At 46.1% G+C, this 13,701-nt stretch overlaps 1 protein-coding gene across 1 annotated transcript in view; it reads left to right on the forward strand.

Moving 5' to 3' along the window:
• Positions 1–13,701, forward strand: part of HUNK (hormonally up-regulated Neu-associated kinase) — a 110,678-nt gene that overhangs the window by 49,516 nt on the left and 47,461 nt on the right. Inside the window, exons 3-4 of the mRNA XM_059065651.2 lie at positions 6,365–6,420; positions 11,924–12,059. Coding sequence (XP_058921634.1) covers positions 6,365–6,420; positions 11,924–12,059 — 192 coding nt within the window. The remainder of the gene's footprint in view (positions 1–6,364; positions 6,421–11,923; positions 12,060–13,701) is intronic.

The raw sequence follows: 13,701 nt of genomic DNA on the forward strand, positions 1-13,701 counted from the left end.
GTGCTCAAGCCTTCACAGCTGTTCTCTGCTTGTACTGCCCTTGCAATCTTTGGATGAATCGTATTCACCCTTCGGGTCCCAGCTAGGAAGCTCATGTCCTCCAGGATGCCCTCCAGGCTAGGACCCCTGGTCATAGATTCCCCGGCACCTTCTACTTGGATTTCCAAACACTTTTCACAAGATGACTGTCTGTTTGCCATCTGTCTTCTGCAAAGGCCACCATATAGCCCAGCACCCAGCCCAGTACTCACACAGAGAGACTTTGTAGGATAAACGAAGGGAAACTGAAGGGATACAGTTACTGTCAGAGTTAGCACTGGGATGGAAGCTTTTGGTCACCCCCTTCATGTTCTTTCTGGAATATTCCATATTCTCCCTGGAATTTTAAGGGAGTTTCTTCATTGACTTCATAACCGATTTGTTTATTTTTCAGGTCACAATCTGTAGAGTGGCATCTTTTTAGTGAATGACCAGCTCTTTCATTTTATAAGCAGAATTTGTTTCCAGAGCATTGTAGGAACTCAATAAAGGTTTCATTTTGAATAAATAACTCAGGTACATGCTTAACAAATTGTTCGTATGCCCAACTTGTAAATAAATCAAAGATTAAAAAATCACTTGGTTTTAATACAGTGCTTCTGAAGATAAAACCTAATCAAACACGAAAACAAAACCAGAAACACCTCTTGTTCACGGCAAAATGCTTATTGCCTTGGGGAGTTATGTGCTTTTCTTGAATGCTTTATTCTTAGCTTAGGACTGACATCCATCTTGTGGCCATCTCCACAGGTACAGTATTCTCCCCCAGACCTAATCCTCTGTGGGTCTGGTCCAGGCTCCCCACCTCCTGCCCGGGCCCCTTCTCTCTGACCTTTCCTTCGAGGGCTCGTGCCCCCCCAGTACTGTTTGCTTATCACCAAGAGAGCCGCTTAACTCTTTCCTGGAGTCTCCCCCTTCACTTTGTCTTAGAACCTTTAACTTCATATCCTCCCCTGGCCACACCAGCCTCTCACCTCTTACCTATTAGTGGTTGCTCAGCTGGGAGTGGCCCGTTTTCTCATTTCCTCTGTGAATGGCCCCGCCAGGTGGCCCTTCTCATGACGCCATTTTCCAAAGAAGAATCAGAAGCTCAGAGAGGTTAAGGAACTTGCCCAGGGCGGCCCAGCGGGTCAGTTAGCGAGACCCAGCCTCCAGAGCCCGTCTCCTTCCCTCCCCAGGCTGCTGTGTTGGACCAGGCCTTGCTCAGCCCCTCCACCCTGGGCCTTCCCCAGCTCTTACCCAGCAACCCCACGTCTCCCTTTGTCCTCTTCTCCCTTCCCTGGAAGCCTGGCAACCTCCATTGTATGCCCCTCAATTCCTCACTTTCATCTTGGGTCTCAGCCCTGAGTGGCCCCTGGAGGCTCTCGAGTTTCCTGCCCCTCAGTTTAGGCCGGGGGGGTTTGTTAGAGGCCTGACCTTCCGAGCTTCACTGCCTGGCCAGGTGAGACCCAGGGGAAAAACTCTTCCTTCATTCCTATCCCAGGATTCTGGAAGCGTGTCTGTGCAAGTGCACACAGACACACGCACACACGCGGGTGTGCGTGCAACACACATTCAGACACAGGCAGTCTCATACAGGTACCCATACACGGATGTGTGCTTTCCCCACAAGCAGGCACACGTGCATTCCCACCCGGGCCTCCGCTCTGTGGCGTCCTGGCACCCGCTGCTCCCCACCTCCCCCGGGGCCCCGGGGCCCTGTGCTTGTTATGGCAACAGCGTCCTCCCCTCCACCCCTCAGCCTGGGAGGGCAGAGTTCCCTGTGGCCAGTGTCCAAATCTGAGAGATTATCATCTTTAAAGAAATGCAAGGAACCTCTGGGGGGGTGGGGAGGGGGAGGGGTGCTTGGTAGCCTGTGGGTGAACCTTTAATGATTAGTTGCGGCCTGTTGGAGCTTGTTCTTTTGAAATAACCTAGAACAAAGGGCTGGTGATTAGGGCTGTCCCCTTGGGCCTTCTCTCAGCCTCTGGAAAGATGCCTACCCACCCCCAAACGCTGTAGGGAACGGGGACCCAGTGTTTGGTCTGCCGAGGGCCTCCAGGATGAGTCCCACTGGGCATTTTTCCTGGAACTGCCCAGTTAACTAGAGATGGGTCCAGAAGCCTGTGAGCCTGCACTCTGGGCTCGGCTCCCTCATGCTTTGCCAGAGGCCACTTCACTGGCTACTTTCATGTGTTCCTAAGACACACCATTGCCACTCCTGTCCCCAGCGCTGTCCTAGTCAGTGGATCCTCCACACGTGCTCCATCCCCTTTCCTGCTTGCCCTGACTCCTCTTGGAAGCCCCTTTGGCCAAGGAAAAGCTGTTTCCTCTCCATGCGGGGACCATTTTCTTTCCTTCCCTTTGGCTTTCAGTTACAAGTTCACAGCACCTCAAGTCTGCCAGCCACAGAGAGGAGCTTCTCACACTGCAGGACGGGAGGAAGAGCCCTCCACTTCTCTCTCGTCTCCACAAAGTGGTTAATCCGATCCAGGACCATAAATATGAAATTGAGCATTGCCCCATCCTCCAGTGCAAACCAGTCAACTGTCAGAACCTTCCTTCCCATCTGACAGATCTGCCACTTAACACAGACAAATATTTTGCTTTCGGGATGGAGCTAAAAACCATGCTTATCACATGGACCATGGGGAGGTTTTCTGGATTATAGAGGCCTGCCAGTGTATATGTGTGTGTGTGTGTGTGTGTGTGTGTGTGTGTGTGTGTGTGTGTGTGTGTTATATTTAAGGTACACTGTGATACACTAACACTAAAACCTTGTGAATAAATTCATCCTTCTTTTATTACGCATGTAGTTATCTTTGATTTTTTGGCCTTTTGGGTCATATGTTGAGTAGCTGGGCAGAGGGTCTGAGTGGCCCAACTGTGCCGAGTGGATTCATAATTAACTTCAGACGGTCCGGATGCTCCACAGTGAACATCCTGAATGAGGTACTTGGTGGGAGCCGTAGCATTCCTGGTACTGATCTCTTAGGAAGGGGGAAAATATCCAAGAGCTACTTAAAAAATTAATAGATTTTATTTTTAAAAGCAGTTTTAGGTTTACAGAAAAATTGTGCAGAACTGCAGACTTCCCACCTCCCTTCTACATTGTTTTCCCTGGTATTAGTATCTTAGGATAGTGTAGGACATCGGTTACAATTGGCGAACCAATACTGATACATTGTTATTCACTAACATCCACAGTTTACATTAGGGCTCATTAGGGTACGTAGTACATTACTCAGGATACTCTTTGTGTTATACATTCTATGGGTTTTGACAAATGCGTGATGTCATGTAGCCACCATTATAGCGGACAGAATAATTTTACCACCCTAAAAAAATGTGTTCCGCCTACTCATTCTAGCCCTCCTCCTGCAACCTCTGGCAACCAGTGATTTTTTTCTCTGTCTATAGTTTTGTCTTTTCCAGAATTTGGAATCATACAGTATGCAGTCTGTTCAGACTACTTTCTTTCATTTGAAAACGTGCATTTAGGGGTTCCTCCATGACTTGGTAACTCATTTCTTCTTGAGGCTGAATGATATTCCATTGTCTGAGATGTCCCCCAATTTGTTTACCCATTCACCTACTGAAGGATATCTTGGTTGCTTCCAAGTTTTGACAATTACGAATGAAGCTGCTGGAAACATTCGTGTCCATAAGTTTTCAACGCGTTTGGGTAAATACCTAGGCTGGAACGACTTTTTTAAATACGATTTTAGACCCTTTTTTCCTAAAGAGTCAGAAGGAAAGTCGTCTTCTCCTGTTTCTAGATAAATCTCCAAAGACAAAGCAGGAGGTGGAAATAAAGCCAAAAGAGGTTGAATGTTCCCTTCATTTGAGTAGACTAAGTACATTGATCTGGGCAGAGACTGATGTAGCTACCTTTCCATTAACTAGTCATGGAGGCAGTTAGATTGGTTATTGCTGAAATCCTTTAGAAACCTTGACAAAAGGCTATGGGTAAACAACCCATTAACCAGATTTGTTCTGAGCATTTTTCCTAGGGGTTGGGGTGGGTGGCTATGAGATGCAATGGGTGAAAAGAAAAACTGATTTCATTTTTCGCATTTTGCCTAATAATTACATTTTAATGCTTTCTCCCCTGGTTTTATGACATTTTCCCGATTTTAAAAAGTGGGCTTTTTTTTTTTCTTCTACATTTTTCTCTTAATTTTAGCCTTCTATTTATATCATTCTTCTAATCACTGTGGTTGTTCTCTGGGCTTTTGTGGCCCCAGAATTATCCAGCTCAGTCTTACTATTCTTGACAATTGCATTCTTTTACCTCACCTCTTTAAGCTGTTTTTCTTTATAGTATTTGTTCTGAATCAAATTTCTCCTTTAATGCCTTAGTGTGGCTTCCATGCTTCCCAGGGAAAGAGGTTTCATTTTGCTGGAAACAAACTGTGGCTCTCCTTTAGATTAAAATAATGCTGCTGCTTTATAATCAGTTTTCACAGAATCACAGTTTGGGCTATTGCTGGCACACTGTTTTTCTGAGTCTGTGCAAGAGGCTGGGAATTACCGTATATGCTTGAATATAAGGGTGTTGTCTTCTGTCCCCATCCTCTTCGGGAAAGAGGAAGTGCCTTACAGAGTGCTTGCAAAGTCTCTGATGGTACGGGGGCACAATCTCAATTACTTTATTTTCAACAACAAAGGACCAGTTAACCTTGACCTGACTCACTGATGACTTTGGGAACTCTAGAAGTCGCCGGAGGAAACCAATAGAAAGGGAGGCATTTTGCGTGGCTTTAATAATAACTTCTAAAGAGATATGACTCACAGTTGTGATAGTTTGGGAGATTTTACCCTCTCCCTGGGCATCTCATGTCCTTTCCAGGCTCAGCTTCTACCCATACTGAGGTTGAAAATCGGTAGTCTGCAGGCTGGATCTTGCCTGCAAGGTTGGCCCACGCACTGTGATTGTTATTGTTGTGTTCAATGTGAATTTGTTGCCAACATTTAAAAAAACTGGGATGGAATCTAGATTTCTGGCTTCTCTTGGGAAGCAGGATGAGGTGGCAGTGCTGGGACCAAGCTGGGGGCCACGGTCCCCGTTAAATGGGACACTTTTGCTCTCCTGGCTACCAGGGTCCTAGGACTGCTGCCCAGCTTGCCCCGGCGCTTTAAAGAAGTGCTATCAGCTGCCATTCTTGTTTATCATGACTGCACTATTCTAGTCCTAACAATAGAGATAAGAGGACAAAAATAATTCTATTGGCCACGTCTCTATTCAGAAGTGGGAAAATAAAAGCTGGACCAAGAATGCTGTGTTTCAGAACAATGGAAGAAATCGTTTTGTGTGTGTATAGAAGGGAAGAATATTCTTACATATTTAATGTTCATGGTGTGTCTGAATCGACAGGCTGCAACTTAAGAGGCTCAGAGTCGTTGACATAGATGGTTTATACTTTTGCCCGTGTTTCTTTCCTTCTGAAATCCCAAACGATCTCTTTGGTAATGTAGATTCATTGGTATTTGCTGAGGATGGAATGTGCAAAGGTACTGGGGCATAGTGGTAAGCAAGGCAGCCATGTTTCCTGCCTTCAAGGGGCTTACAGTCAGCTTGTACAGATACCACAGGCCCCTCACACTCAGCATGGCCCTGGGTGCATTGCTCCCTCCCACCTTCTGAATCATCTCAGTGTCCATGATCAAAGTCACCCATCTGATGAGCAATCTTCATTCCATCTGCAAACTTAATTTCCTTTGGTCATGTAATGTTAATAACATATCCTTGGGCATAATACCAAGGATTAGGACCCTGACATCTTTGGGGTCTACTTTTCTGCCCACCATAATAGCTGCTTGCTAAATAGATTAAGTTATTATCATTTGCCAATTTGTGGATTGGGCTCCAAGCATGGAGGTTGTAGGGCCATACTTATGTTAGCTTTCCTTTTTTTTTTTTTTTTTAACTGTTTCCCGGAATCTTCCTTACTCTGGCTGGTTTTGCTCACCGTCTCACAAACATGTGGCCACATTTGTATTTCCCTGACTGTTCTAACAGTGCCTGCCTTGAATGATGCTTCCACTGTCTCCTGGTCTTAGTAACTTCCAAGTTTCAGCTTTGGTCCCATTTCTTTTGGAAACTGATTTGTTTCTGCCCTTCTTGCTCGTGTCTTATCTGAAATCCTTCAGCTTTTTCAGTCTGCAGCAATTACTTATATCATGTTTTATAAATATTTACTTATTGATTGTGTGAGTTTTGGCAGAAAGCCTTATGGGTTGGTTCAAAGTGGCTCTAAAACAGTTTGTTTCCTTTCAGAAGCAAAATGTTATTCCACTATTTCAAGTGCTTATCTGAAATGTTGTATGGTTTTGTTTATTTCAGAGACTTGAAGATAGAAAACTTGCTGCTAGATGAAGACAATAATATCAAGCTGATTGGTATGACTTTTTTTTTAAAGCAAGATTATCCTTGAAGTGCTGTGTTATCAATTCTCAGTTATTTGTTTCTGACTTTGAAAATTATCATGGTCTATTTCTAATCCCCAGGCGATACTTCTAGTTCACCTCCTTTGACCTGCAACATTTAACAATGGTTTTGAAAAAGAAAATTAACTTTAATAATTTAGACATAAAACATGTTCTTAGGATTCTTCAAACTTCTGCTTCTCTGTTAAGTCAGATGGAGCTGAACGTTTATAGGGGTTCTTTTTATCTGAATTCACGAGAAAGCTTCTTAAAAATTGTGGAAAATAGTTTGGTTCAGAAATGCTGCCCTTAGCTTGGCCATGCCTTAGGTTACTTTTCAGTGAATGTGGAGGCCCTGAAATAAGGGGGAATGTGACCCACCTTCTCATTGTTTTGGTTTTTTTTTTTTTCTACCTTCTCATTTTATTATCTTTAGCCAAGCCCTGTAGTACACTGATGGTAGTGCAAAGAGAAATCCCCACAGAGGGATCCTTTAGAGGTCTGTCCCAATCAGAAGGAGGTTCCAGGATGGAGTGAATCATAATTGGTTCACAAGTCAGGGTCCAGAAGAGAATTCACTCCATGGCTTATTCTCTAGAATTCTGCTTTTGTTTGCCTGTTTTGTTGCTCTTGGCAAAATCTCAGGGCATCGTTTTTTCCACCCAGATGTTAGCATCATCTTTTATTCCTGTCTTTCTTTTCCCACCTCAAGTGCCAGAGGTGTCAAAAAACTTTATATTAGAAGAAAAGAGAAGGATCAATAGAACTTTGTGAATTTTAACTTTTGTACCCAAGAAGGAATTTTTGTTTGGCAAATACTGAAAACCATCTCAAGACTTTCTAAAACATATCGTTCAAGTGACCAATTATATTCTTTGGAAGCCCAGTTGGCTTCCAACCCAGTAACAGTCAAGCAGCTGCAAGGGACTCCAGACCCCTCGGCTGGGTGATTAGGCACCACTGACAGGTGTTGATAAATACACCCATTATTAGGAGATTAACGGTTAAGAGGAAACCAGTTTTTTTCCCCCAAAGATTTTATAGGAGGTATTGTTAAAAGATTCCTGGATGATTCAAAGAATTTGTTTTTTAATCAAATTGTTTGACTATTGCATTTGAGTTGTCCTGAGGGCCAAATGCACTAAACAAGGCAGACATCGAAATGCCTGCAGGATGTCTTTCTGGTCCTGGTTTCCGGGATCTGCCGCGTTAAACAAAGGCATGTCCTGGGGAGGTGGGTGGTGAGGAATGGAGGAAAGGAGATTGTTTTTTAGGTTCCCTGGCAGGGTGACCTGGAACTTGTCTTTGGAAAGTGTGTAGGTGACAGTCACAGAGTTGCCCTAAAGCCGCAGAGATGGTAAGAGAACACAGGCTGTTTGAAGGCTCGATGTCCCCGACCGTTCGAGTTAGAATAATTCACTTCCCCTGCGCACCGTCTATACTGAGGCTGGGAATTCCAGCAAAGTGCAGGCCACCCACCCAGCATCCCCAGCACTGTTTCTCCCCTTCACTTTGCCTCACTGTCTGCCCCTGTGCTTGCTTTCCCTTCTCGCTCTTCAAATGATAGCCCTAGATGACCATTTGTGAGAGTATGCAGTGTTGAAAAGCACAGATCTTTTCATTGCTGAGAAGATCCTCGTAGAACCAATCTCTGTCAACAGCAGATGCCTTTGATAAGTAGCTCACAGATGGACCACATAATAGACCCTCTTAGAGGAGACCTGTGCAAGACAAGACAGGATGGACCTAAGTTAGAGCCCACAGTTGCCTTCGGATGAGTGGTGGACCCTTTGGATACCAGGGACAATTTTATTCGGCCATCATCTCCCAGCTTGGCAACCGCTGGATTGGTACCCACACAGGGATTTCAAGCTCATCCAGACAAAATGGGCCATGTCAGAAACCAGGTGTCAGAAACTGGACTTCCCCAAATTGCTAGAAAGGAGGCTCTGATAATTAGATGTCCCTTTGTTAGAACTTTTCACTTGGCGCCTACTTCTCTCATGATCAGCTAAAACCAAAGAGCCCTAACGCACATCCTAATGGAAGGAGACATTATGCCATCCCAGAGGGCAGCTGGGAATTGCGATCTGTTTAGCAGAATCTGCATTTCCTCATTTTTTTCATAAAGAGGAGGCCGAAGGAGGGGAGGGAAGATGCTGGAGGCGAGGAAGGCCCAGTGTCTTGTGGGTTTTCTTGCCCCTGGGTTGGGCAATTTGGATCAAATGTCTCTACAACTGTCCTTTTGCACTTGAAAGTCCTTTGAACCTTTTCTTCAAAGGAATTACCTCTTGTTTATTCAAAGGTTGATTATAGCTATTACCATTTTCTCTTAATAGTTTCTCTTTGAAATAATCTGATTTAAATAAATTTACTTAAGTCATGTAAGCCATGTTTCAAGTTAACTAGAATTAGCTGGAATGAGATTTGATTTAATCAGGATCCTTCCCCCAACCCCCTTAAAAAAAAAAAAAAAGCAGTTTGATGTTTTTAGTTTAGTATAATCTTAAAACGTATCAGCCACAACTTAAAACGATTTTGCACGTCAGTTTTCCAAAACAGCGTTCATTTGGACGTCTTTTGAAATTCATTGTGTAGCTCCCAGAAAATTGAGTGATAATTGGCTTATGCATTTACCAAATCTAATTGAGGCAGACCCATGTGACATTACTGGGAGGTGAACTTCTCCCTAGTTTCACAATTCTAATTATAGGCATATGTGTAAAATGTTAATAATTACAGTTATGCATATGAAACATATTAGTTATTTCTCTACAATATATTTTAAATTAAACCCTTTCGGCTAGGTCAACATACGTCACTTAAAATGTAGATTTTATCTTCTCCATTCCCCAGATCCTCTGCTTATTTTATCTTCTTGAAACTTAAGACAAAGCAAGACGCTGTGTGCACAAGCTTGCCTGGGAGCAAAGGGGGGTGATCTGGTCTCTTATCTCCCCTCCCCTGCCTTCTTTTAAGATCAAGCACTTTGTTGTAGACCCCAAGTCAGGAGGTGAGGGAGTAATTGAAGGAGTTGATGGAACCCCATGGAGATTCAAAAGGGAGGCATGTAGTTTAGGGGCTCTTAGGAGATTGGGCCTCTAACATGACTGTTAAAGAAATTTTCCTTGAAATGTTGGCCCAGTTCATATGATGTGTATTCCATGGTGCTACCTCTCCATCTTACCATAGCGGGTGCTCTTTACACATTGGTGTTTCCTTAAATTTCCTTTGGGAATTTTAAATGGCCATTCAGTTTAAAGCTCAATATGATTTTTCTACTTATGATTCCCCCCCCCCCACTTCTCCTACTTCAGTGATACTACAGGGTGGGACCTGAGAGCAGGGACCCTCAGATCCTTTTGAACAGAGATCTCCTCCTAATCCAAGAGAGCCGTGGAGCCCCTGAAGGGCCTTTTTGGTCAGGTTATGTGCGGCCTGCTAGTGCAGGCTGGGCCGATGGGAAAAGAAATCGGGGCCTTTTGTCCCCCTATTTGTCAGGGTGGGAGTAGAAGAGTAGAGAGCAGAGGAAGAGAGGAGGAGGGAGATTAAGAGAAAGGAATAAAATCATATTTTAATAAACTCCCCCAAACAAAAGAAGAGTCACGTATGTGAACAGGCAGCCTTCCTGGTTGGTTTGCTCACCCCAATTTTGGTTCCGATTCTTCATTCCAATCTTGAGCTGAAGAGTTTGGGTGATCTTCAGAGCCTTGATGTGTTTCCAGAGCTCTGCTTGGATGGGGTTCTATTTATTTATTTATTTATTTATTTACTTATATTTATTTATTTTTGGCTGCTTTGGGTCTTCGTTGCTGCACGCGGGCTTTTTCTAGTTGTGGTGAGCAGGGGCTACTCTTCATTGCCGTGGGTGGGCCTCTCATCGTGGTGGCTTCTCTTGTTGCGGAGCATGGGCTCTAGGCATGCAGGCTTCGGTAGTTGTGGCACATGGGCTCAGTAGTTGTGGCTCATGGGCTCAGTAGTTGTGGCACATGGGCTCAGTATTTGTGGCACGTGGGCTTCAGTAGTTGTGGCACGCGGGCTTAGTAGTTGTGGCTCACGGGCTCTAGACCGCAGGCTCAGTAGTTGTGACGCATAAGCTTAGTTGCTCCGTGGCATGTGGGATCTTCCTGGACCAGGGCTCGAACTTGCGTGCACGGCATTGGCAGGCGGATTCCTACCCACTGCGCCACCAGAGAAATCCTGGGGTTCTGTTCAGAAGCACTCTTTCCTCACACAGCTTACGCCAGTGACTGTGGGGAGAATTTTTGGTGGTGCATCTTGACCTGTGGTGTGTGAGTAACTTCGTGGACTCGCAGCACTGACCCACCCTGTGTCTCTCCTTTCCGGAGCTTTTCTACAGCTTTCACCAGAGCCATGGCTTTGCAGGGGGAGACGTGTTAGCCTCAAGGAGAAAACAGTCAATGAAATTAGATGTATATCTTGGCAGTTGAGAAAGTGCAAGGGTTTTGTTCCGGATGTGGAGCCTGTCTCTGACCACAGCCCCTTTCTGGCTGAGCCCCGGAGGTGGGGTGGGGGTGGGGGTGGCTGAGCCTTCTGTTTGGGGACCAGAACCATAATATTTACATTGAAGTTCAGAGGAGGAGCTGTGTTCTTAATTTTGCAATCAACAAAGATTGAGGAAAGATATCAGATGAGAACCTAACACTAACAGCCCTCTAATGACCTGTCAGTTGCAGGATCTGTAAGATCAAAAGGAGACACAGCACAAAAGGCACAATGGACCCAGTATGGCTTTAGATGCACTGGGCACGCTCCCCGCTTCCCCCACCCCCACCTTAATTATCCAGGAACAAAGCAATGCTAGGAGGTCATTTAGTCTAACGCTATCTTTCTGGCGTTATTTTTCCGGCCAACACTCAGCGTTGTCTAAATTGTTGGGTGTATTTTTCCCCCCTCTTCAAATCACCATATGTTGCCTCATGCATTGGGAGCATTTTTAAGAGACTTGCATGAAATGAAAGCATTCAGCCAAAAAAGTCAACTCTTAACTGGTGGGATCGCATGTCACCTGGGGTGACACCAACACCAGCCAGAGAAAATCAATCTTCCTTCGGCGTGTTCCCACTTGGCCACTTGGAAGCCAGCGGGCTGACTCCAAGGACTTCTGTTCGTTTTCTCCTCTGCCTTAGTCCTAGAAAGCAAGCCTGTCTTTTTTCTGGATGACTCATTTCCAAGATTGGATGAAAATATGTTTTGGTTCAACATACTTTTTAGCTCTCGCTGGATTTGACTGTGAGGCCTGATAGAAAATGTTTCCAGTTCAGCAAGGGAACTTTTGTCTTGAGACCCATATCCAGAGGTTACGGTTCACAGCTGCTGGGTTTCCTTTTGGATGTGAAATGATGTGTTAGCCCGAGAGAATGTTTCCTTTCCTGCTGCTTCCCCCAACCCTCCCCCCTTTTTCATTTCCATGGTTTTCTAATTTAGGGCTGGTTTTGTCCTCCCCTCTTTGCAGACTTCGGTTTGAGCAACTGTGCCGGGATCCTGGGCCACTCCGATCCGTTCAGCACACAGTGTGGCAGCCCCGCATATGCCGCGCCCGAACTCCTTGCCAGGAAGAAATACGGCCCCAAAATCGATGTCTGGTCCATGTGAGTTATTGAGCTTCTAAGGCTGAATGCGCCCTCCTGCTGTCTCCACTGTTTCCTTCTTACGAAATAACCTTAGAGCATCCGATGAGCATGAATTATAATTATAGGCTCTGGGATATATATGCAGTGATTCTTTGGGGTCCTGATTTCCACCTCTGTTCTTTCTGTCTTTTCTCCACCAACTGCCCGAAAGGCCTTGATTAAAATTCATTAACGTGCTGGAAGGGAAGAAAGCAGAGCTGTGCCCTCGCCGAGATCATGGTCTGGTTTCACGAGTCACTCATGTGCTTGGAGTCTCCCAAAGCTTTCCATCAGCATCAGCATAACCCCCAGCCTTGGTGCCTGGCCCCACACCTCGCGAGTCTGCCCACCTCTCCTGCCTCTGCACCTATCACCCCACCCACTGCTCACGGCTCTTCACACGTGTCGGCTTCTGTTTTGTCTTCCCCACCTCTGGGCTTTGCACTCGCTATTTCTTTTCTTTTCTTGAAGTACAGCTGGCGTATAATGTCGTATCAGTTTCAGGTGTACAACATAGGGGTTCGACGTTGATGTGTATTACAAATTGATCACCACAATAAGTCTAGCGACCATCTGTCACTGTACAGAGTTATTGCCATATTATTGACTATGTTCCCTGTGCTGTAGATTACGTCTCAGTAACTTATTTATTTTACAACTGGAAGTTTGGGCCTCTTAATCCCTTTCACCTATTTTGCTCAGCCCCCTCCCCCCCACCTCCATCCCCCTCCCCCCTGGCCAGCACTCGCTGTTGCTTTTCCCTGGAATGCCATTTCCCAGCTCTTTGAATGGCCCGCCCACTCCCACATTCCAGTGTTAATCCAGTGTCACCACTGCAGGGTCCATCTCTTGTTCCAGGGATGCCTTAGCAGCCGGCACAGAGCCTGGGCTGGAGAGGGAGGGAGGGAAGGACAGGCACTTCATCCAGGTGAACAGAAGCCAGAGGGTCAGGGGCTAAAGCTGGCAGAGGAAGGAGACAAAGGGACGTGAGACAGTGACGGGATTTCAGGAAGTTCTGGTTGGAGATGATTCAGCGGAACCACAGACGAGAATGAGATTCTGAGGGCACCAGAATCCCCTGAACTTTTGCCCAGAAAGGGCCAGCTCTCCCTGGAACCGCAGCTCTGCTTGTTCAGCCAGCGGGTGAGACCACTTAGTGGGCGATCAGCCTCCCCCGCTGAGGGTTCGGAGCTGACTGTCCCCTTCGCTCCTCAGGACAACGTGTGAGGCCGGCTCTTACCCTCTTTTGCACAGACAGGAGGGCGGCTCTGTGGATAGCGCGGCCCAGAGCCACCCAGCCTGTAGGTGTGGGAGCTGCGCTTTGCACCCAGCGCTCTTCGTGCCTCAGCCTGAGCTCCGGGTTCCTTCCCTCTCCCCAGAGCACGTGTGAAGGCTGCAGGTGGAGAGGGTGCCATGTGCTGCTGACGTGCTGGGGGCCCCTGGGGTAGGGGGCGTGGCAGAAGGAGGTAGAGGCAGAGGGTACTTCCTCTTTGAGGTGCGCTGGGTGGTGTGACTGGCGTTGCTAATCACGGACTCTTTTTATACTGTGCCCAGACGGGCCTCAGAATCCTTCTCAACACAGCCCTCCAGGCAGCCGACACCAATGGATCAGAGTCAGTAC

Source organism: Kogia breviceps, chromosome 5, assembly GCF_026419965.1.
Source record: "Kogia breviceps isolate mKogBre1 chromosome 5, mKogBre1 haplotype 1, whole genome shotgun sequence".
In the NCBI taxonomy this organism is placed as follows: Eukaryota; Metazoa; Chordata; class Mammalia; order Artiodactyla; family Physeteridae; genus Kogia; species Kogia breviceps.